This window comes from Oncorhynchus keta, chromosome 28, assembly GCF_023373465.1.
Source record: "Oncorhynchus keta strain PuntledgeMale-10-30-2019 chromosome 28, Oket_V2, whole genome shotgun sequence".
NCBI classification, from domain to species: domain Eukaryota; kingdom Metazoa; phylum Chordata; class Actinopteri; order Salmoniformes; family Salmonidae; genus Oncorhynchus; species Oncorhynchus keta.
In genome coordinates, this window is record NC_068448.1 from 23,506,801 (window position 1) to 23,529,969 (window position 23,169).

At 41.4% G+C, this 23,169-nt stretch overlaps 2 protein-coding genes across 3 annotated transcripts in view; one reads left to right on the forward strand and one right to left on the reverse strand.

Moving 5' to 3' along the window:
- LOC118360558 (calmodulin-binding transcription activator 1-like) overlaps positions 1-9,542 on the reverse strand; it is a 674,662-nt gene extending 665,120 nt beyond the window's left edge. Inside the window, 2 exon segments of the mRNA XM_052485146.1 lie at positions 1,729-1,830; positions 9,313-9,542. Coding sequence (XP_052341106.1) covers positions 1,729-1,830; positions 9,313-9,337 — 127 coding nt within the window. The 5' untranslated portion in view covers positions 9,338-9,542.
- Positions 9,543-10,537: 995 nt separating this feature from the next.
- LOC118360863 (dnaJ homolog subfamily C member 11) lies at positions 10,538-21,112 on the forward strand. 2 transcript variants are annotated; one of them, XM_035740347.1, is made up of 16 exons: positions 10,538-10,674; positions 11,335-11,464; positions 11,639-11,712; positions 11,858-11,959; positions 12,050-12,178; positions 12,297-12,419; positions 12,574-12,647; positions 12,801-12,990; positions 13,105-13,190; positions 13,336-13,452; positions 19,074-19,229; positions 19,473-19,542; positions 19,728-19,785; positions 19,901-20,043; positions 20,342-20,471; positions 20,619-21,112. In XM_035740347.1, the coding sequence occupies exons 1-16, from the start codon at positions 10,603-10,605 to the stop codon at positions 20,642-20,644; spliced, it is 1,680 nt and encodes a 559-aa protein (XP_035596240.1). In that variant the 5' UTR covers positions 10,538-10,602; the 3' UTR covers positions 20,645-21,112. The 2 variants fall into 2 exon arrangements, with proteins under 2 accessions (XP_035596240.1, XP_035596241.1); XM_035740348.2 differs by lacking the exon at positions 10,538-10,674 and adding an exon at positions 10,689-11,253.
- Positions 21,113-23,169: the final 2,057 nt, after the last annotated feature.

Genomic DNA, 23,169 nt, shown 5'->3' on the forward strand with positions numbered 1-23,169 from the left:
GAGCTTGTGGTGCGTACACACGGCACACACACACACAGTCAGCCAGTGAAGGACGCAGCCACGCTACAGCCCTTTATCCTTATCAGACCTACTCCCACAATTACTCAGATCACTGGTTTACCTGCCTGGGCCTGGGCCTGGGCTCTGGGCTCTGGGCTCTGTGCCTGGGCTCTGTGCCTGGGCCTGGGCTCTGGGCTCTGTGCCTGAGCCTGGGCTCTGGGCTCTGTGCCTGGGCTCTGGGCTCTGTGCCTGGGCCTGGGCCTGGGCCTGGGCTCTGGGTTCTGTGCCTGGGCTCTGTGCCTGGGCCTGGGCTCTGGGTTCTGGGCTCTGAGCCTGGGCTCTGGGCTCTGTGCCTGGGCTCTGTGCCTGGGCTCTGGGCTCTGGGCTCTGGGCTCTGGGCTCTGGGCTCTGGGCTCTGTGCCTGGGCTCTGTGCCTGGGCTCTGTGCCTGGGCTCTGGGCTCTGGGCCTGGGCTGCGTTACAGTGTCCTGGTGGTACAGAAACCTCCAGCCAGCCAGGCAGAGAGAGCACATTAACTAGGCCGTCTGACATGGGAATAGGATGCCATAATAAAAAGCACCAGCATGAAGGGAGAGCTAGACTAGAGAAAACACACAAGAAGTCCAACTAGTCAGAGCTGTCACACATTGTTTTTACATTTGAGTCATTTAGCAGACACTCTTATCCTGAGCGACTCACAGGAACAATTAAAGTTAAATGCCTTGCTCAAGAGCACAGATTTTTTCCCTAGACGGCTCAGGGAGTCAAACCAGCAACCTTTCAGTTACTGGCCCAACACTCTTAAACGCTGGGCTACACAAGAGGGGGTGACGTGTTAGTCAATCAACAATGACCCGAATCCCAATCATTAAGAATCACAGACTACAACATAAACCAACTCTTCTGCTTCCTTTAAATCTACATCTCAACATGTGTTGAGTCAAAACACTGAGCTTTAAAGCAGCTAAAGCAATATTAAGGACATCAGCGTAACGATGAAGACTCTCTTTTCAAAACATTACTGCAAACATGAACACACTTAATTACCTAGATCAACAGAGCCTTTGGCAGTGGAGGAACTGTAGAGGAAGCTGCAGTGTTCATTAAGCATGAAGAAAGTAGTCACTTTCACAGAGACACAAACTGCTGTATGGCGCTAAAGCGTGCATGGCAATCTTTCAGGAACGGAATGTTGTGAATTCAAAGAATCCTCCTCTTGATTAGGCTACATGTTAAAACAGAAATGATACAACGTATCAGGGCAATAAAAACACTTCCAGCACAGCAGCCTTCTCTCTGTGCATTTCTCATTCTCAGGCCTAATCTTATCCCACTGCAGTCATCACTCAGATGAATGGAGGAATCCTCATTCAGATGAATGGATAGGAGAGTTTTACACTCAGAAACATACAGTAGGTGTCCTAGCAGACTTCCTTCTCTCTCCTGCTCCTGATCTCAACCTGAATCAATCACTCTTAGTTAACGACAACACTTCTACTGTTGACAGCAGACACTTCCATCAACAGAGCAGTGAGCTCCTCTCTGGTCTAGGAGGAACACCCAGAGGAGGAAAGGAGGAAGTGGAGAGGAGAGCAAGGGGGGGGGTGAAAATCAAGAGGTAAATAAATGACTCAATGAATGAATAATAGATTGACCAACTATAGTGGGCTCTTGGAGAAGAGCACAGTGCCACGGGGGGGGGGGTGCAGTATTAATAACACTCTCTTACTGTTCATCTCTGTGTCATCACTGATACTCTTAGGAGGAGCATGGCCGGCATAACACACAGCTGATCTGTACATTCCATCCGGATTTCGAATTTTCTTCAGTCCTTCAGGAGGCAAAAAGAGAGTAGAGAAAATCGAGGAAAAGAAGTAGGGCATTCTCCCAGCTGCTTACAATAGCCCCATACCGCCCTGTTTCCCCTCATGCAAACACATTGACAGACAGACGCTAGACAGTAAGGATGGTTAAGTGCAAACAACACATTAGAAACAAATCCCACAATAAAGGAATGAGCTGTTCAACAGACAGAGGTGGTAAACACACAACAGAGGCTGGCTAGCTGAGTTCTATTGCTATTCCTAACCCTGACCTTGGCTTAACCTAGACCCTTGGCTTAACCTGGACCCTTGGCTTAACCTGGACCTTTGGCTTAACCTAGCCCCTTGGCTTAACCTAGATCCTTGGCTTAACCTAGGCCCTTGGCTTAACCTAGACCCTTGGCTTAACCTGGACCTTTGGCTTAACCTGGACCTTTGGCTTAACCTAGACCCTTGGCTTAACCTAGATCCTTGGCTTAACCTCGACCCTTGGCTTAACCTAGGCCCTTGGCTTAACCTGGACCTTTGGCTTAACCTAGACACTTGGCTTAACCTAGATCCTTGGCTTAACCTAGGCCCTTGGCTTAACCTAGACCCTTGGCTTAACCTAGGCCCTTGGCTTAACCTAGACCCTTGGCTTAACCTAGGCCCTTGGCTTAACCTGGACCTTTGGCTTAACCTAGACCCTTGGCTTAACCTAGATCCTTGGCTTAACCTAGGCCCTTGGCTTAACCTGGACCTTTGGCTTAACCTGGACCTTTGGCTTAACCTGGACCTTTGGCTTAACCTGGACCCTTGGCTTAACCTAGATCCTTGGCTTAACCTAGACCCTTGGCTTAACCTAGGCCCTTGGCTTAACCTAGACCCTTAGCTTAACCTAGGCCCTTGGCTGGTGAATCAACAGTTACATTACGTATTTTTACCCCCCCCCCCCCAAACAAACACAAAAAGGACAGTTGCTTGGGCATCACTGCTGAAGTATAATGCAAAATAGTCATCCACAGATATACAGTAGCCTATAGCCTATTCAAGCTATTGACAAAGAGCAACTGGTGAACCTAAGCTCCAATAAGAAAGTTTATACACCCTATAATACTTCCATTATGAGGCACCGCTACTGACAAGTGAAGGGATTGTATTGATATATGGTGCACAGTTGAAACTTTCAGACAGTTAGAACAAAAAAAACATTATAAGTCGGGAATGTATACAGAATCTCAGTAACGGTTCCATGAGTATGCCTAGTTCACTGTTCTGTTGAGAGTTCAAGGCTGACACTTCTACTGTCACGGATTCTGCCATACTTATTTGACATCTTATTGATCTCAGAGATCCTCTTTTCAAACTGTTCTGACAGGCCACAGCCTAGCATACTATACAGACATCTTATTTAAAACATCAAACAACAAATAAATCATTGTATCGTGGTTTAAAAGGCAAATATGTAGAATAAACCAGAGATCTAAATGAGCAGTTGAGAACAAAAGAAGCGTATCAGAAAATGCAACCTAATTGATTGGTTCTTCTGCAGTGCCAGACATTCAGCTTGCTCGTAGGCTTAGGTATACATGCTTGTTTATCTAGTCAATTTAGGATTTGTTTTTCTATGTTGCTGAACGACGCATCTCTTGGTGAGAACAACCAGTTAAATGTTTTATATTCTGGGAATGCTCCCTAATGAATGGCAAGTGAAGAGGCCAGCAATCAGGCTCATTGTAGGCTGGGTTTGATTCAGGTCGATATTGGTCCAGATCATATCAGTAGTAAGCTGGATGAATCAATGTGATCAATCAGAGAGGGCCTTGTGAGGCAGCTTGTAAAGGCTTGTTAGACACAGACAGGAATGATACCAGGTCTCAGCAGACAGAGTCAGCCAGAGTCTGGAGCACGGAAGGAGCAGACTACCATCCATCCACGCCTCACTAATTCAATTAAGAGGCAGGAAAAGGGAGAATCTCCAACCTGATTGTAGGTTGATTCCACACGGGTCTCTCTGAAACCAGGAGAAGGCCACTTGTTTGACGATCTAAACTCTAGGTTACAGCCAGCACTGACTGAAGTTAATAACAGTGGGATTTCCTGATGCTTTATTCTATTGTTGCAGCCTGTCAACTTTCTAACTCAGACATCAATTAGAAATAGGCCTACACTACATTTGTTTTGTAAAGCATTGATGTTTTTAATGGGTATTCTCTCGTCTTTTACTCACAGGCCTATAGTACTGTTTCACATGTATTGACTGCATTCAGGTTTTGACGTACAAGGTTATGTTCTCTTTCTTCAGGGAGATACTTTTCAGTGTGAACATGTTATAACCACGTTAAATTGCACTAATAACTATTTTAGAGATCTAGGCTATAGAGGAGAGAAATAGAGAAATGGCATGCTGTCTACAGATCATGGAGTGTAGCCTAAGTTTTGCATGTATAGGAGAAGAAAGGATCTGGCCTTGCCTCTGTCCCGTTCACACCCATTACATCTACATGGCTATCACTGTCAAGTCCTGAAGGATTCAAACTTGGCAGAAGTTTACTCTACAGACTAATACGAGGAGGTAAGATTTGTCGCTTGACTGAACTGATCTTCATTCAAAAGACACATGTGCCCTCCGTGACAAGTGGTCTAACACTCACTGTTCTTTGGGGAGAGTTAGCAGAAAGCTCTATTCTCCAGGGTCTAGCAATCTGTTAGATGGGCAAGAAGGATCCTAAGTCATGGTGTTACTCTGTACACAGAAGACCACTGAGAGAGACTGGCTCATGTCCCCCTGGGAATAGCACAGGATGTGTGCCTTCAGGAGACCTGCCAAACATCACAACTATAGCCTATAGCCCCCCGCCATAGTCCAGCTGCTTCAAGGACAAAAGTTTAAGGGAGAGGCTGGCTTGTACTACCTATGGCTCGAGAGGAGAGTGTAGTCCAGTAGCCGCACTGCTGAAATAATAGGATCTTTTTTTGAAGTAGCCTATCTTGCCTTAGCCTAATCTACTATATTCCATATTCTCCCTTTCCAAGTAACATCATTGGATAACTGATATTAAATGACTGTCGGATGGAGAAATAAAGAGTGCCCGACTATTCTATGTAAAAGCTCCCAGTCTCCAGATTGCCTGAGAGGACTTTGTGTTTATGTAGAGGTATGAAGCACTCTCTCTCTCTCCTCCTCCAGCGTCCCCCTCCTCCTCCTCCACTGACCAACCTCACAGGAACACCGAAAATACCTCAACCTGCTCAGCAATGGGAGTTTCAAGTCAGGGTTTCAGTAAAAGCTCCTGGTGATGGAGTGGCGAAGAAATGAACAGAGGTAGCCGTCTGTACATTACATTCATCTTGTGTGTGTGAATGTAATGCATTGGGTCTAAATGCCACTGTGAAGTAGTAAGTCCTTACTATTACGGTGTTCTCCCTTTTTAATTCCGTCATATACATTAGACTTACTACTAAACTATCAACGTTAACTATGTCCTGGCGTGGTCATCCTTTCCACAGCTCCATACCACCCCCCTGTGGAGCTTTGTTTATAAATTGACACTATCAGATCACAGGCTCAGCTCTCTGATCTTTGTTACAGTGGTCACTAGAGTCTGGGAACGCATTCACCACCAGCGTTATGTTTATTGTATAACCTAGATCATAAATGTGTTTCAAATCTTTTATTTTACGTTGGTGGAGGCTCAAGCGGTGACACACATACACATACAAATAGGAAGTAGAGGATGTCAACTATTTTCTTCGCTACTGATGCTAAAAAGACCAGCCGGACTTAAAACCCTCCCCTCATGTTCTTGCCGTCAACAGTTACCTCTGCAGTGGTGTGTCAATATGGGACGTCGAATAATTGTACGCCTGTTTTAGGCACTCTAACTATGTATTCCAGTGATTGACAACCATTTGAAAATATGAGATTGCTCTTTGTCGCCACCCACTGGTTACACATGAACAATACAACTCCATGTATTTGTAAACAATTTGAAGAGCATCATTGACTAAACGCAAGCAAGCTTGATTGCATGGTAAGTAATCGACGCAGAACAACAACTAATATTAATGAAAACTGCGCAAACTCGGAAGTTCAAATGTGTGTACCGTAAGTCTATATTGTATATGACTAAATAGGCTGTCCATTAGATTGTATGTTCACATGTTATTAGTGATACAGCAGCCTACAAATGAAGAGTTTTATTCCAAAATGCTATATCTACATATTTTTCGCATTTATGTTTTTCATCAGAAATTATTGCTTATGGGTACCTTCATTTGTGTGTAAAAAAAAGAATGTCTAAAATTTTTGTTAGATGTATATTAAAACGTGTTTTGTTGGAAAATGCATTCTATCCATTGTTTGGCTGAAATGGAATACTCTTATCCTGTTGGCTGTGATTTGTGGTTGTACTAACTGTAAGTTGCTCTGGATAAGGGCATCTGCTAAATGACAAAAATGTCAGAATATCTCATATTACCATATTGATTCATTTTGCTTTTCACATTTGTGTTGTATATATATATATATATATATATATATATATATATAGTACCTTCGGAAAGTATTCAGACCCCTTGACAGTTTCAACATTTTGTTACGTAACAGCCTTATTCTAAAATGTATTAAATAGTTGTTTTTTTTCCTCATCAATCTACACACAATACCCCATAATGACAAAGCAAAAACAGGTTTTTATAAATGTTTGCAAATTTATAAAACATTTAAATAGCACATTTACGCAAGTATTCAGACCCTTTACTCAGTACTTTGTTGAAGCACCTTGGCAGAGATTACAGCCTCGAGTCTTCTTGGGTATGACTCTACAAGCTTGGCACACCTGTATTTGGGGAGTTTCTCCAATTCTTCTCTGCAGAACCTCTCAAGCTCTGTCAGGATGAATGGGGAGCTTTGCTGTACAGCTATTTTCAGGTCTCTCAAGAGATGTTCAATCGGGTTCAAGTCCAGGCTCTGGCTGTGCCACTCAATGACATTCAGAGACTTGTCCCGAAGCCACTCCTGCATTGTCTTAGCTGTGTGCTTAGGGTCGTTGTCCTGTTGGAAGGTCAACCTTTGCCCTAGTCTGAGGTCCTGTGCGCTCTGGAGCAGGTTTTCATCAAGGATCTCTCTGTACTTTGATACATTCATCTTTCCCTCGATCCTGACTAGTCTCCCAGTCCCTTTTGCTGAAAAATATCCCCACAACATGATGCTGCCACCACCATGCTTCATCGTAGGGATGGTGCCAGGTTTCCTCCAGACGTGACGCTTGGCATTCAGGCCAAAGAGTTCAATCTTGGTTTCATCAGACCAGAGAATCTTGTTTCTCATGGTTCTGAGAGTCTTTAGATGCCTTTTGGCAAACTCCAAGCGGGCTCTCATGTGCCGTTTACGATCTGGCCACTCTACCATAAGGGCCTGATTGGTGGAGTGCTGCAGAGATGGTTGTCATTCGGGAAGGTTCTCCCCTCTCCACAGAGGAACTAGAGCTCTGTCAGAGTGACCATCTGACATGCACTGTCAACTGTGGGACCTTATATAAACAGGTGTGTGCCTTTCCAAATCAAGTCCAATCAATTTAATTTACCACATGTGGACTGCATTCATGTTGTAGAAAAATCTCAAAGATGATCAATGGGAACAGGATGCACCTGAGCTCAACTTTGAGTCTCATAGCAAAGGGTCTGAATACTTATGTATATAAGGTATTTCTGTATTTTTATTTTTAATACATTTGCAAACATTTCTAACAACATGTTTTTACTTTGTCATTATAGGGTGTTGTGTGTAGATTTTGAAATTGTTTTATTTAATACGTTTTAGAATAAGTCTGTAACGTAACAAAATGTGGAAAAAGTCAAAGGGTCTGAATACTTTTCGAAGGCACTGTATATATTGATGTCACAAATGTATCATTTGTACAGTTCTTAATTAAAGATGTAGTTACTTGTCACGTTTGACATGCCACAAAACGTATCACTACTAGTCATTTCTCTGAAAGTAAAGGGAGATATATAGCGTTTTGCAGTAAAACATGATTATTTGTCTCTCTGAAATGAAACCATCAATATTTAAACCAAATACATGTCTGTCATTGAACAACCCCATGCCATCATTAGATGGTGAAAAAACACATCAATCTCTTTCATAACTTCTTTAAACAATAAATACTAATTTACCAACATTTCTAAAAATGGATATGTAGCGTTTTGGAATTAAACTCTTCAAATAGTTCTACTACAATTAGGCTACTAATCACAAACATTGCTTGAAAAAATATATATAGTACATACAGGTTAACATAGTTTAGTCATACTCTCACTTCAAAAAAAAAACATGAACAGTGTCAATTGTAGTGTATGCATTCTTGTCTCATGCAAAGGTGCTGCTCTTTAAAGCGACAATGTGCTATGTACTTGTCCTCTGTAGTTTCGACTCTATAATTCCGACTTGTAACCAAATACTCAGGAGTATTACCCTCTAACTCAAATGACATATTCAAATCAATATATGGATCCTGACCAGAAGCACATTTCAACCCAAATGAGCTTTAAATATTCAATAGACTAGAACATCAAACATTAATTTTAAGATCATGCCTTTAAAAGAAAGATAAACTACACTTTCTGCCTTAGAGATAAGAAAAACGCTCTTTAGAATCTTACTGTTCATTAAAAAAAACACATCTGGTGGCATTCAATTCCAAAGCTGTGTATGGCACAACATCCTAGCTTTAAAATATATTTGATTGCTATATCAAACATCGAAATGATTATAAAATACCACTTTTAACTGAACAATAATATAATAGGATGGTCTCTGTAATATCGACACCAGTCAAAATCGCACTTGAAATTAGAGTAGTACAGGAGCCTCAACCAACGCGGGTGGACTGGTGGAGTAAATAAAAAGATTGTCCAGGACTTGCAAGCAAGCATTTTTGTAACCAGACATGGTCACTGGATGGCTGAAATGCATTTGAAAGAAACTAAACTACAATCCAACGTTTGATACATAGGATGTTAACTTCGAGCTGTGCAATGTCAAATAGCCTATGTAATAGCTTGCTTGCATTTATGTCATAAAAACAACATTTTCAAAACTGGATAAATGGAAGAGAAGTTGGTCGATGGCAATGACATGTTGTCATTAACTTAGCTTGGTTGTAAACTACTTAGCTTGCTGCTTCACTGAACTGAATCTGGAATAAAATAGGATTCTTCAATTCGGTTCTTTGATCATGCTGGCTATTTTGTCTCGTTGTTTTTATCATGTGTAGACGGGTATATCTGGATAGAAAGCTAGCAGATATTAGCTGGCTAGGTAATGTTGTATCCACGTTTAGCTGCCTAGTATTTCGGAAGAAATATATTTCGGAAGAAATATAAGAGTGCGATTCTTTTAAAAACTCCACGTCTCTTATCATGTATGTCACCATTGTCTGACTTTATAATCTTGTATATCACATAGTTGTCATACTGGTAAATTAATCCCATTATATCGCTCTTACCTTCCGGCTTGTTTTCGGCAGCCATTTCCCCTTCGCGCGCAACATCCTCCTCCTCCTCACGACCGTGGGTACCACGCGCGTGCACGCGGCGAGGACAGCACAAGGAGGGACTCGAGGAGCAGCAGCGAGTCCAGCCAATGCAAACTTACCATTGGTTGTGAGGCAATGACTGACAATGAAACTCTGGAATGGCTAGTGACATCAAGAAAAATAACCATCCAATGCAATTACCAGAACACGTCATTGGACAAAGGGTATTATTTAACTACACCTCGAAAGGATATCTGCCAATGGGTTTTGGAATGGACTAACAATTAGTGTTTAGTCTACTTGAAACAAAATATGATGTGGTGAACTGTTATGTTGAAACAATATTTGGAATTGAGTATGAAGTCAGATTTAAATGTATATTGCTAAGATTTGGCTAAATACAATAATGTCATAAAGTCAAGCATTTAGCTTATGCAACACAATAAAATAATATAGATACATGTATAAGTGTTTTATATAGGCTAAATGATAGACATGTACATGTACTATGTGGCTCTGCTTGAGACAGGCCCAGACGGAGAGGTGCTGAAAAGACAGCTCCATTCAGCAAGAAGGCGGATGATGTCACAGAGCAGCGCCCTATCTACACGCTTGCACAGCAGTATCACAAACGGAGCAAATACCACTGAGAAAAAAGTCCTTACTATTCAGAAGTACAAGACAGGCATTGAATCTTTATTCAAAAAAATATATATAAAAAGGAATGAAAAAGCATAATGTGCACAATGCACTGAATATGGTATATATTTTTCTTTACCCAATTATTTAATTTAGCTGTAATCAAGTGAATTATCCCACGGAATTATGTAATTGGATGAGTCATTTAATAACAACTGTGTATCAGTTGGACAGGCAGACTCAAAGTGTGAGTTTTCACAAAACTGACCTGTAACGCAAGCTTAGAGAGATGCACTGCGTCCATTAAGCCTACCCAATTATTTATTAAGCAGTTGCCAAAAAGTTGTCAAATGTATTTTTTGTTGCGATTTTTAACTGAACATATTCCCTTAGGACTAGGAACTAGAACACCCGTTTGAGGCACATTATGGATCAAATTGATTAATATAGCCTAATTTGGCAATTAAAAGTTATTTATAATATTTCTGGTGCGCTGGTTTTGGACGCTGTCAAAAATGTTTATAGGCGCGCTTGATAAAGACATCCAGTCCACAAGGTGGCAACAACAGCGGAAGTTTTGCACAGAGACATAGCGGAAGTGGAGATGAAAGGCTGTAAAACATGGCGCCGGCCTTAGAAGACGATGAAATCGACAACAACGATTACTATTCTTTACTTAATGTCAGAAGAGAGGTAGTGCATATTTGGATCCTGTTGGATGTGTTTTTGTGGATGTTTTGAGAAGTGTTTTCACAGTTGGTTTGATTAATTTGTTAAAGGGGACAAATTGAAGCGGATTCCCGTTTTGCTATCCATCTAAGCTAGCTAGCTAAGTCAGTTGACCCTCGCTTATCATTGATTTCGGACTGTTCTGTGGCAAGCCTAACTTCTATCAAATGTGGCTAGCCTAAGGCAATATTGATAGAATTTAAGAGGATGCGCCCTGATTCTACCTGCCACTGGCACCAGAAGCCAAACATCCCAACTCTCCACTAGAACCAAATCCAGTAACTATCAGGATGCCACTGTTCACGAGAGTTTTGGTTCTGAGTAGACTAGAAAATGGCCAGCTTTCAAATTGCTAGCAAATTTGTTTCTGCCAAGCAAAGACTAGCTGCTTTGGCTTGCCACCCGTCATAGTCAGGCCTTAATTGCAACATCTAATTTTAGGTGTTGTCACTTTTAAACCTATTTGTAAAGATGTATATGTCTACTTGCAATGTCAAAGAAGCCAAGGCAACACTGCACTGAACTTAGTGACTTTGCATAACTGTAAGTGGAATCATATTAACTAACTAGTACTTTCTTACAAGTAAGTTGAAATTCTCACTTTTTGTTCTGTTTGTCCATTAGGCGACACAGGAGGAGCTGAAGGGATCATACAGGCGACTGTGCATGCTCTACCACCCAGACAAGCACAGAGACCCAGAATTAAAGAGGCAGGCAGAGCAGCTCTTTAACCTAGTGCATCAAGCTTATGAGGGTAAGATGAATCCTAGACTGGGACTTCATGTAATTTACCATCATGATTTTGATCTGTTTTAGCTGAACATTTAGCTCAACTTACCTATTATTTTCTCTGCTCAGGATTGTATGCAGGATTGTATGCATGTGTACCTTTCATTGAAACTGATCAGTTGCATGTTTCTCGCTGTAGTCCTAAGTGATCCACAGTTACGAGCCATCTATGACATCTATGGCAAGAGAGGGCTGGATGTTGAAGGATGGGAGGTTAGTCCAGCAGTTTTTCATCGGCTTGTATTTATAACATACATAGGGTACTGTGGCAGGAAAAGTACTATATATTTTCATTGTCAAGGTAATGAGTGTCGCTGATCATCAGGCAGCAATGGCTCAAATGGTATACTGATTCCAGGTGATGGAGAGAAAAAGAACTCCAGTAGAGATCCGAGAGGAGTTTGAGCGTCTGCAGAGAGAGAGGGAGGAGAGACGGCTACAGCAGAGGACCAATCCCAAGGTTTGTGTGTGTTGCTAATGTGTTTGTAACTATATGACCGAAATCCTGCTATTCCATGATCAATTATTGATGTGACTGTGTCTCATTCAGGGGATGATCAGTGTGGGTGTAGATGCCACAGACCTCTTTGATCGCTATGAGGAGGATTACAAGGATTTGCCCGGAGGGGGCTTCCCACATGTTGAGATCAACAAGATGCACATATCACAATCCATAGAGGTAATAGAAAATCTTGAAATGGGTTTGAAAATGGGGCAAAGTCACAGTGGGTAAAAGTACGGCTGATGGACCATCACATTGGATAATCAGTAGTATTGTTATTTGTTACCTACTGCAGGCCCCCCTCACCACCACAGACACGGCTGTTCTCTCTGGCTCCCTGTCAACCCACAACGGAAACGGAGGAGGAAACATTAACCTGGCATTACGGAGAGTCACCTCTGCTAAGGGATGGGGGGAGGTCAGGAACCACTTAATCATTTACAATTTCTACCTATATATCACTCACACAATGCAAGCTAGTGCTTTCACATGCTCACACACCTACACATTTGTGTTTTATTTTACACTGAGTAGTCCAATGTGAGAGGTTATATATTTGTGTACCTACCCAGGTAGAGTTTGGGGCAGGAGACTCACACGGGCCCCTCTTAGGAATGAAGATATTCCGCAACCTCACTGCTCGCTGGTAAGTCAAGATTCCAGGACATTTGAAATCTGTAAAGCTGCATCAAATTGTGTTTGGGCTATAGTTGAATCAGAAAGTACATATGGTAGAATGAAAGTTGTTTTTCTCCAGGCTGAAGACATATACTGAATAATGACTGTTGTTTTTCTTCAGCTTTGTGACTGCTCAGTGTGGATTCCAGTTCTCATCCCGGGGCGTGCGGCCTGGTTGCACCACGGTGCTGGCTCGGCACCTGGACAAGAACACCATGGGTTACCTGCAATGGCGCTGGGGCACCCAGTCCTCCATGAACACCAGCATCGTCAGGGACACCAAGACCAGCCACTTCACCTTCGCCATGCAGGTCAGCACAGCATAAGATAATTATATACAGCAATTGTAGTATATTTTTTTTCACCTTCTGATGCGGATGTATTCTCTATTTCCTGTCCTAACTGAATTTGTTGGCCCTCTGCAGCTTGGGATCCCTCACTCCTTCATGATGATGAGCTACCAGTACAAGTTCCAGGACGATGAACAGACCAAAGTCAAGGGCTCAATCAAGTATGTCCACTTCATGATACATTTTTTATTTATTTTGGTAAATTAAGGCCATTGAATCTTAGAACTGAAACCTTTATTATAAATCATCAGGTCAGGCCACTGACAACATGGGAAGACTTGCTGACTGCCTGTCATTGTCTTGTAGATCAGGCTTTTTTGGGACAGTGGTGGAGTATGGTGCGGAGAGGAAGATCAGTCGGCACAGTGTCCTGGGGGCAACTGTCAGTGTAGGAGTACCTCAGGGAGTCTCCCTCAAGATAAAGTAAGTATAGCTCAGTTTTCTTCTAGGTGTGCCAAAATGTTTGTTGCTATACTAATTAAATGTTTGGGAGCATAATTATTGTGCAACTTTTTATTTTTATAGTGTACTCTCCCTTAAATAGCACCTCTATACAAAATGTTCCGTCGGCTTATGCCTTTTACTAGTAAGTTTTCCTTTTAACCACACTAGGCATCTGGGTTGTTCTTGAATTGTGGTGGCCTGGCTTATTGGAAAATATTTACTTTATTTTTCAAGATTGTTTTAGTTAAATGTATTTGGTATATCTTACCCTTCTAAATAAGCTAATATGGTAGATTAAAGACTTTAAATATTTGTACCATTATCATATCATTGTAACACCAGAGACACATTTCAGGTCATTAAGGATTTTCTAAAATGGATGTCACAGGTGCTCAAAGCTAAGGTCATGTAATTTCCCTTCATTTAACTTGATTAATACCAATGACACTTTGCATTTAGACGCACCAAATTATCAATGGAATCCTAAAATAGTGTGATTAGCTAATAATTTTCTTTCAAATATACCCCTCCCATGATAAGGTTGCCACTGGAGTGAATGCTCAAGGCCCTTATCTCTTTTTAATTAGTGATTTGCAAGGTGGTAACACCAATGACATAACTTAGGGACACATAGTTGTAAAATAATATATGTATTATTATTATTAATATATTAAATAGTATTTAAAATAATAGATATCTCTATATCCCCCAAAACCTGTCACTACTACTCTGCAAATGCAAAGCGCAGTAACTATGCAAACAGTAAAACTGAGAAAAATGTCTTTAAAGTTTTCTGAACTCTGAGCCTGATGGTAAACCGTAGTAACTGCAGTCAAAACACAGTTGGACAAAGGACAGGATGCAGTAGCTTCAATTAGTAACAATAATGATTGACAGTCATCATAGATGGTAACGACATCTTGATGTGACAGACATTGGTTTAGCATATTTTAACTTGACTGGCGCTGTGCAGTAAAGAACGGAGTCAGGCAGCACACGAGTGATATTCCGACTACTTTGCCTATCCTATTTGAGTAAACGTTATATACAGAAAGCAAGAGAGGAATGTAAGGCTATAGAGCACAAAATGTCCAGTCAGAAAATATTGTTTCTCTCTGTCGGATTCATGGGTGTCTAGGTCCCTCAAACTCAACTCTGGACCTCGAAGCCAGTTCCACTGCATTTTTTTCATTGTTCCCCTCTAATCACGGACTGAGTTAGACCTCGGACACCAGGTGTGTACAATTAATATTCAGGTAGAACAGAATCAGCAGGCTTTGGACCTCGTAGGGTAAGAGTTGAATACCCCATGGTCTAGGGTTTACCGAGAATGGTGCAACAATCAAAAAGCATTCAGTCAGCAACAGTCCAGTGTGGGAAAACAGCTCATTGATGAGAGGTCGAAGGAGAAAGGCAAGAATCGTGCAAGCTAACTGGCGGGCCACAAACAGGCAAATGTGTTTTTGCAGCGGATGACCATCCCGGGTTCCACTCCTATCGGCTAAAAATAAGAAAAGGCGACTCCAGTGGGCATGCGATCACCATCATTGGACAATTGAGGAGTGGAAAAACATTGCCTGGTTCGACGAATCCCGATTCCTGTCTAATAATCATGCTGTTTAATCAGCTTCTTGATATGTAACACCTGTCGGATGGATGGATTATCTTGGCAAATGACAAATGCTCACTTACAGGGATGTAAACAAATTTGTGCACAAGCTTTTTGTGCATATGGAAAATGTTTGGGATCTTTTATTTCAGCTCATGAAACATGGGACCAACACTTTACATTGCGTTTTATATTTTTGTTCAGTATAGTTAATCCACAATACTAACCTAAATTAGTTAAAAGAAGGAAGCCTGTACAGAATAAAAACGTTTCAAATCATACATCCTGTTTGCGAAACGGCACTAAAGTGAAACTGCAAAACATGGCAAAGAAATGTAACTTTATGTCCTGAATACAAAGCGTTACATTTCGGACAAATCCAACATTTCGGACAAATCCAACATAACACATCACTGAGTACCATATTTTTAAGCATTGTGGTGGCTGCGTTGTGCTATGGGTATGATTGTCATTGGCAAGGACTAGGGAATCTTTTGGGGATAAACATAAATGGAATAGAGCTAGGCAAAGGCAAAATCCTTGGAGACAAAATTTACCTTTCAGGAGGAGAGAAACCTAAAACCCAAGGCCAACTATACACTGGAGTTGCTTACCAAGATGACATTGAATGTTCCTGAGTGGCCTAGTTAGAAATTTGACTTAAATCATCTTGAAAATCTGACAAGACTTAAATGACTGTCTAGCAATTAACAACCAACTTGACAGAGCTTGAAGAATTTTAATGTGCTAATATTGTACAATCCAGGTGTGCAAAGCTTTTATATGGTGACTAGACCGGACGCGTCATGTGCGCGAGCGTTGCAAAATAAATGTACACGTTATTCAATCATTCCACCCACACTGCTCGCTAGCGTCTGCGTGGCCAGGTGCTAAATAGAACTTGGTTCTATTTGTGACACACTGCAAGTCCTGCCTCTCCCACCTTCTCATTGGTTTTTAGGAGCATATACCCACGTGGGTGATTGAAAGATGAACTGAGGTCCACACTTCAGTCAGTTGTGGTAATGCACCTTTTAAAGTTGGTGCCAGTCCAAAGAAGAAGAAGCCTGAAGGGGGAGAAATGGGAGAGTTGGAGTATAAGGCAAAACTTCGGCTGTTTTGTTCCCATGGTAACCACATTGTAAGAGCGTAAAGTGAACCCGCGCACATGCGCAGTGTGTGCGCGAGAATGTTTTTTTTATATACCAGGACAAATTAGCTAGCAATAGCAAGCTAGCTAGCTAAATTGCCATAAATGTTTCATACTTTTCGACCTGTCCCCAAACTAATATAATTGGTCGAGAGTTCGTTTTGATATTTCAAACTGCATGTCCTGATCGCGTCTGGTGTTGGGGGACAAAATCAACGCATGCAGACTTGCGGTCTGGTCATTATGTTAAGACTTACCCAGAAAGACTCACAGCTGTAAACAATCGCTGCCTAAGGTGATTCTGACATGTATTGACTCATTTACTTATGTAAATGAGATTTCTGTATTTCAATACATTTGGAAAATGTTGAAATACATAGTTTCACTTTGTCATTATGGGGTAATGTGTGTAGATGGGTGAGATTATTTTTTTAAATTCCGGCTGTAACACAACAAAATGTGGAATAAGTCAAGGGCTATGAATACATTCTGAGGCAAATAAAGCAATTATTATCCAATTCTGAAGACGGTAGACTTTGCTTCTCTCCAGCCCATGATTTATAACCTAACTCACTACAGCAAGACAGCATGTTCCTCATCAGTTGACTATCACTTTGCTCCGTCATGTGCGTGCCGCACAAAGCTGTTTCATGCTGAGGCTCCACCAGAAAGGAAAATGTAAAACATGTGCCTGCACTTGGCCTCTCTCCAGGCTTTCAACGACATTCGCTTTCATTATGATTCGTCCAGTTCATTATGATTCGTCCCCCAAAATAAACAAGGTAAATTGGTTGGCCAACCATCGTATATCACAATATTTTATGAACAAAGGTTGACATCTGTCCTGCCGATGCATGGAAAATCCCACCATTGTCGTTGTTTAGCCACGACTCAGTGAAACATAAGATATTACAGTTTTTAATGTCCCGTTGGTAGGATAGTCTTGAGAGTCTCGTATATCATCCATTTTGTTTTCCGATGATTGCATGTTGGCCAATAGAACGGATGGTAGTGGAGGTTTATTCACTCACCTACAAATTCTCAGAAGGCACCTTGACCTCCGCCCGCTTTTTCGCTGACTTCACGCAAATGACGGGGATTTGGGCCCGTTCGCGAGAAAGCACTATATCCTTCGCGTCAGACTCTCGAAAGAAAAAATATTTGTCCAGTTCGAGGTGAATAATCACTGTTCTGATGTCCAGAAGTTATTTTCGGTCATAAGAGATGGTAGCAGAAACCTAATGTACAAAATAAGTAAAAAAATAAATAACAAACCATACGAAAAAACTAACAAAACAGCACATTGGTTAGGAGCCCGTAAAACGCCAGCCATCCCTCCGGCGCCATTCTAGTGGACTCTTCCTAGTGCTGGCTGCCTGGTCAAGCTGAGCAATCGTGTGAGAAGGGTCTTGGTCAGGGAGGTGACCATGAACCCAATGGTCACTCTGACAGAGCTCCAGAGTTCCTCTATGGAAATGGGAGAGCCTTTAGTCCTTTTACGGTAGTGGCCAGACGGAAGCCACTCCTCAGTAAAAGACACATGACAGCCCACTTGGAGTTTTCCGAAAGACACCTAAAAGACTCTCAGACCATGAGAAACAAGATTCTATGGCCTGATGAACCCAAGATTGTACTCTTTTGCCTGAATGCCAAGCATCACATCTGGAGGAAACCAGGCATGCTCATCACCTGGCCGATATAATCCCTACAGTGAAGCATGGTGGCGGCAACATCATTCTTTGGGGATGTTTTCTGGTACTGGGAGACTAGTCAGGATTGAGGGAAAGATGATCTGAGCGAAGTACAGAGAGATCCTTGATGAAAACCTGCTCCAGAGCGCTCAGGACCTCAGACTGGGGCAAATGTTCACCTTTCAACAGGACAACGACTATAGGCACACAGCTAAGATAATGCAGGAGTGTCTTCGAGACAAGTCTCTGAATGTCCTTGAGTGGCCCAGCCAGAGTCTGAACTTGAACCCGATCAAACATCTCTGGAGAGCCCTGAAAATAGCTGTGCAACCTGACAGATCTGCAGAGAAGAATGGGAGAAACTCCCCAAATACAGGTGTGCCAAGCTTGTCGCGTCATATCCAAGAAGACTCACGACTGTAATCACTGCCAAAGGTGCTTCAACAAAGTACTGAGTAAAAGGTCTGAATACTTAGGTAAATGTTGTATTTCAGTTTTTTATTTTGAATACATTTACTAATAAAAGGCTGTGCGTAATGACATAGCCCAAATAAAAAACAGTGCTCTCTGTTTCCATCCCAACTCTGTTGGTTTTGGCACAAAATGTCTGCAATAAATAGCACGTGTCTACTCTGATCTTGATACTTGCACTCTAGCCAACAGTTTGCAGATCCAGTGAAGAGGGTAGATTATGGATAACAGCAAGATCATTTGCCAATTGGCAGCCATCATCATGTCACCAGCATACAAATGAAGACCCCCAATATTTATTGGAAAGGAGCATTAAGCTCATCACCATGCACTTTCAGCACCCTGTGATGTTCATTATTACTTATTTCGTATGTAGCCTAAAACTCAACATGTTTTTCCAAGTCGTAGTGGGGGGACCCCACAACACTGCTAACGGTGACTGCGGCAAGTTTACTGCCACAGTTTTTTCTATCACCAAATGCGCAAGAAAACATTTACACTGCCATTTGTTGTATGATCTATTTCACCAACCAAAAAAATATCCACACCTGTCAAGCGTATTTGGTTCTGTCGACATTTAGAGTTTACCGAAAGTTATACTTTTTTTATATTCAGGTATTTAACTCTAAAAATGTTTGGGTCGAAACATGGTTATTGTTGATGCATCTTATTTGTGCAGGCTGAACCGTGCCAGCCAGACATATTTCTTCCCCATCCATCTGACTGACCAGCTCCTGCCCAGTGCAGTGTTCTACGCCACGGTTGGACCACTCATCTTCTACCTCGCTATCCAGAGACTCATCATAAGGCCCTACGTGCGTGCCCAGCAGGAACAGTAAGATTGCCCACTTATCTACAGTTAATGTTAGTCTGTGTCACTCTGACAGTATTTCAATTGCTCAAAATGCGTACGTACTACTTTCTGTCAACCTACCTAAAACACATAATGGATAGTGTGTGATGGCCTTACAGCATCCTAGCTTGGCTTTACTAATAGAAGTAAGAAGTAAACAAATTGTGTGCAATGAAATCTTGTGAAGCTCTCCTAATTATTCCATTATTCCTCTCCACTGTATAGGGACCTAGAGAAGCACCGGGAGAGTTCAGCCTCGGACATTGCTAGGAAAAAGCAGGAGGCAGAATCTGCTGTGAGTGCACGATGTCTCCTTATAGACATACAGAAACAACTTCTCCTCATAGAAGTACATAATGTATATTGGTGTCAAGCAAATACATTTCTGATACATGATTAAAACACTAGGACTGGATGCTCTATTGGTCTCCTTTTTTGTGTGAATTTTAGCAAATCTGACATCTCTCTTCTCTTCTGAAGGTTTTGCTAATGCAGGAGTCTGTGCGCAGGATCATTGAAACGGAGGAATCCAGAATGGGTAAGTAAATGGGCTTCTGTCAGCACCAGAATGATCAGTATAAGAAAACATTAGAAAATATATCAAACTAGTTGATTGACTCAACATGCTGACAGGATGTTATGTCCTGGATCAGGTCTCATCATCCTCAACGCTTGGTATGGCAAGTTTGTGACCGACAACAGTCGGAGGCATGAGCGGGCAAAGGTCATTGATGTGTCTGTTCCACTGCAATGCTTGGTGAAGGACTCCAAGCTCATCCTCACCGAGGCTACAAAGGTATAAAGCTATAGTTACTGGACTAACTCTATCATAGCTCGGTTGCCCTGAATGTCTGAATAAAAAAAATCCCCTCTTAAAAAAACAAACATGTTTTTGCATGACTGAATGCAAAATGTCAGTTGAGTAATGTGTTGATTAACATTTTTCAGAGTATGATACTGATCATGGTACTGCTAATGCTACTGCAATTGTGTGATTACAGAAACTCACCTTGAAACTATAAACCACCGTAGGCGTAGAAAGTAGTGTTAACAGGTCTGTGATGATGACAGATGTTATTGTGTTGTTCTCCCAGACTGGATTACCTGGGTTCTATGACCCCTGTGTGGGGGAGGAGAAGAGCCTGAAAGTCCTGTATCAGTTCCGGGGGGTGATGCATCAAGTTCTCTCCCCTGATGGGGAAGCACTCAGGATACCAAAACAATGTAGGTAGCCTTATCAATGTGTCTGCTCAACTAAATCAGTTACATTTCTTAAAATACAGTGTATTTGTATTCAAGATTTGCAATTGAATGTGTTTCATAGATTTGTTCTTGGTTTTGTTATTTCTTTTCTTTTTTTACTTCATGTAGCTCACAGGATTGATGCTGACACATAGGAGCCTCTTTTCTGGACCAAAAGGGACACGACACAATGTTAAACTTTGACAATGGATGGACAGACTTGTATTGTAGAGACACGGAGTTACTCGTTGTGCCCTAAAAAGTCATGCATATCCACCTTCATGTTGTCCATCTAATTATGCCGATGAGACATGTCAGAAATGTACTCCACAGGGGTTGCCCTTTTGAATGAAATTCAGTCTAAAGTCTAAATTCAGTCTAAAAATGGGATGGTCATAATCTCGCTTTCCTCAGCCTACAGTAGTCTATGGATCTTTAAAGTACTCTCCTTTCAGGTATGGCTTGTAATGTCTGACTCTGTACTGTACTAACACTGCAGTGCCTATGTGACCCTATTGAAGGTATGAATGCATCTCTGTATATGCCATATTATTAAAGTCTATATTTTTCAAGCTGCAATAACTCATTTGGGAAATTGTGCTTGAAACAATATTTTGTCACAATTTCGTTTTATTTTTTTACTTTATTTTTTATTAAACAAACTAATGGGCTTTCTGAAATATAAATAATGATACAAGAGTATAAGGATTATTGGCCTGCACATTTGTACAAAATAATCAAATATTTGTCAAAACATAAACCCAAAGATGATTGGAAGTGTGCCCCACCTTCTGTATGGTAAGCCTATGACATCTGGGTGTCCAGTGCCTGACTGGTTAGTCAGCCTTGTACTATTCACTATCTCCCTTCTCATGCAGTATAAAATCACACTCTGATAACATGACATACTGTACTTAGAAGTACAGAAAATAACAGACCAGGTGTAGGGCTATAATCAGTTATGTCATTTAAATGGTTTATTTTTGACATTTTAGATCTAATTCACTGTAGTCACAAGTTTTAGGGTAACTTGACAGATGGGAATATATTAGAAAAAGTACACTACCAGTCAAAAGTTTCAGAACACCTATTCATTCATTGTTTTTTCTTTATTTTTACTATTTTCTACATTGGAGAATAATAGTGAAGCCCTCAACTATGAAATGACACACATGGAATCATGCAGTAACCAAAAAATTGTTAAGCAAATCTAAATGTATTTGTTATTATTCAAATAGCCATCCTTTGCCTTGATGACAGACAGCATTGCGCACTTTTGTCATTCTCTCAGCCAGCTTCACCTGGAATGCTATTCCAATAGTCTTGAAGGAGATCCCACATACGCTGAGCACTTGCTGGCTGCTTTTCCTTCACTGCGGTCCGACACATCCCAAACCATCTCAATTGGGTTGAGGTCGGGGGATGGTGGAGGCCAGGTGATCTGATGCAGTACTCCATCACTCTCTTTCTTGGTAAAATAGCAGAAAAATACAGAACAGAGGTGCTTCTACACCTGCGTTGCTTGCCGTTTGGGGTTTGAGGCTGGGTTTCTGTACAGCACTTTGACATCAGCTGATGTAAGAAGGGCTTTATAAATACATTTGATTGATTGTCCTGTTGAAAAACAAATTATAGTCCCGCAAAGCAGATGGGATGGCGTATCGCTGCAGAATGCTGTGGTAGCCATGCTGGTTAAGTGTGCCTTGAATTCTAAGTAAATCACAGACCGTGTCACCAGCAAAGCACCATAACACCACCTCCTCCATGCTTTATGGTGGGAAATACACATGCAGAGATCATCCGTTCACCCACACCGCGTCTAACAAAGATAAGGCGGTTGGAACCAAAAATCTCAAATTTGGACTCAAATTTCCAATGTCCAATGCTTGTGTTTCTTAGCCCAAGCAAGTCTCTTATTGGTGTCCTTTAGTATTGGTTTCTTTGCAGATATTTGACCATGAAGGCCTGATTCACACTGTCTCCTCTGAACAGTTGATGTTGAGATGTGTCTGTTACTTGAACTCTGAAGCATTTATTTGGGCTACAATTTCTGAGGCTGGTAACTCTAATGAACATATCCTCTGCAGCAGAGGTAACTCTGGGTCTTCCTTTCCTATGGCGGCCCTCATAAGAGACAGTTTCATCATAACACTTGATGGTTTTTGCGACTGCATTTGAAGAAATTTTCAAAGTTATTGAAATTTTCCGGATTGACTGACCTGCATATCTTAAAGTAATGAGGGGCTGTCGTTTCTCTTTGCTTATTTATTTGAGCTGTTCTTGCCATAATATGGACTTGATCTTTAAACAAATAGGGCTATCTTCTGTATACCAACCCTACCTTGTCACAACACAACTGATTGGCTCAAACGCATTAAGGAAAGAAATTCCACAAATGAACTTATATTAAGACACACCTGTTAATGAAAATGCACTCCAGGTGACTACCTGGAAGCTGGTTGAGAGAATGCCAAGAGTGTGCAAAGCTGTCATCAAAGCGTGGCTATTTGAAGAATCTAAAATATATTTTCATTTAACACTTTTTCGTTACTATATGATTTCATAGTTGACGTCTTCACTATTATTCTACAATGTAGAAAAGAGTCAAAGTAAAGAACAACCTTTTGAATGAGTATGTGTTAAACTTTTCACCGGTAATGAATGTGTTCATGAAATGCCA

What these genes read in the sequence shown, in the direction of transcription:
- LOC118360863 (XM_035740347.1), top strand. Translation starts at nt 10,603, where the DNA reads ATGGCGCCGGCCTTAGAAGACGATGAAATCGACAACAACGATTACTAT. An exon ending in AAAGTCAAGGGCTCAATCAA is followed by an intron (nt 13,191 to 13,335) that starts GTATGTCCACTT and finishes ATTGTCTTGTAG; the next exon opens with ATCAGGCTTTTTTGGGACAG. An exon ending in AGCAGGAGGCAGAATCTGCT is followed by an intron (nt 19,543 to 19,727) that starts GTGAGTGCACGA and finishes TCTCTTCTGAAG; the next exon opens with GTTTTGCTAATGCAGGAGTC.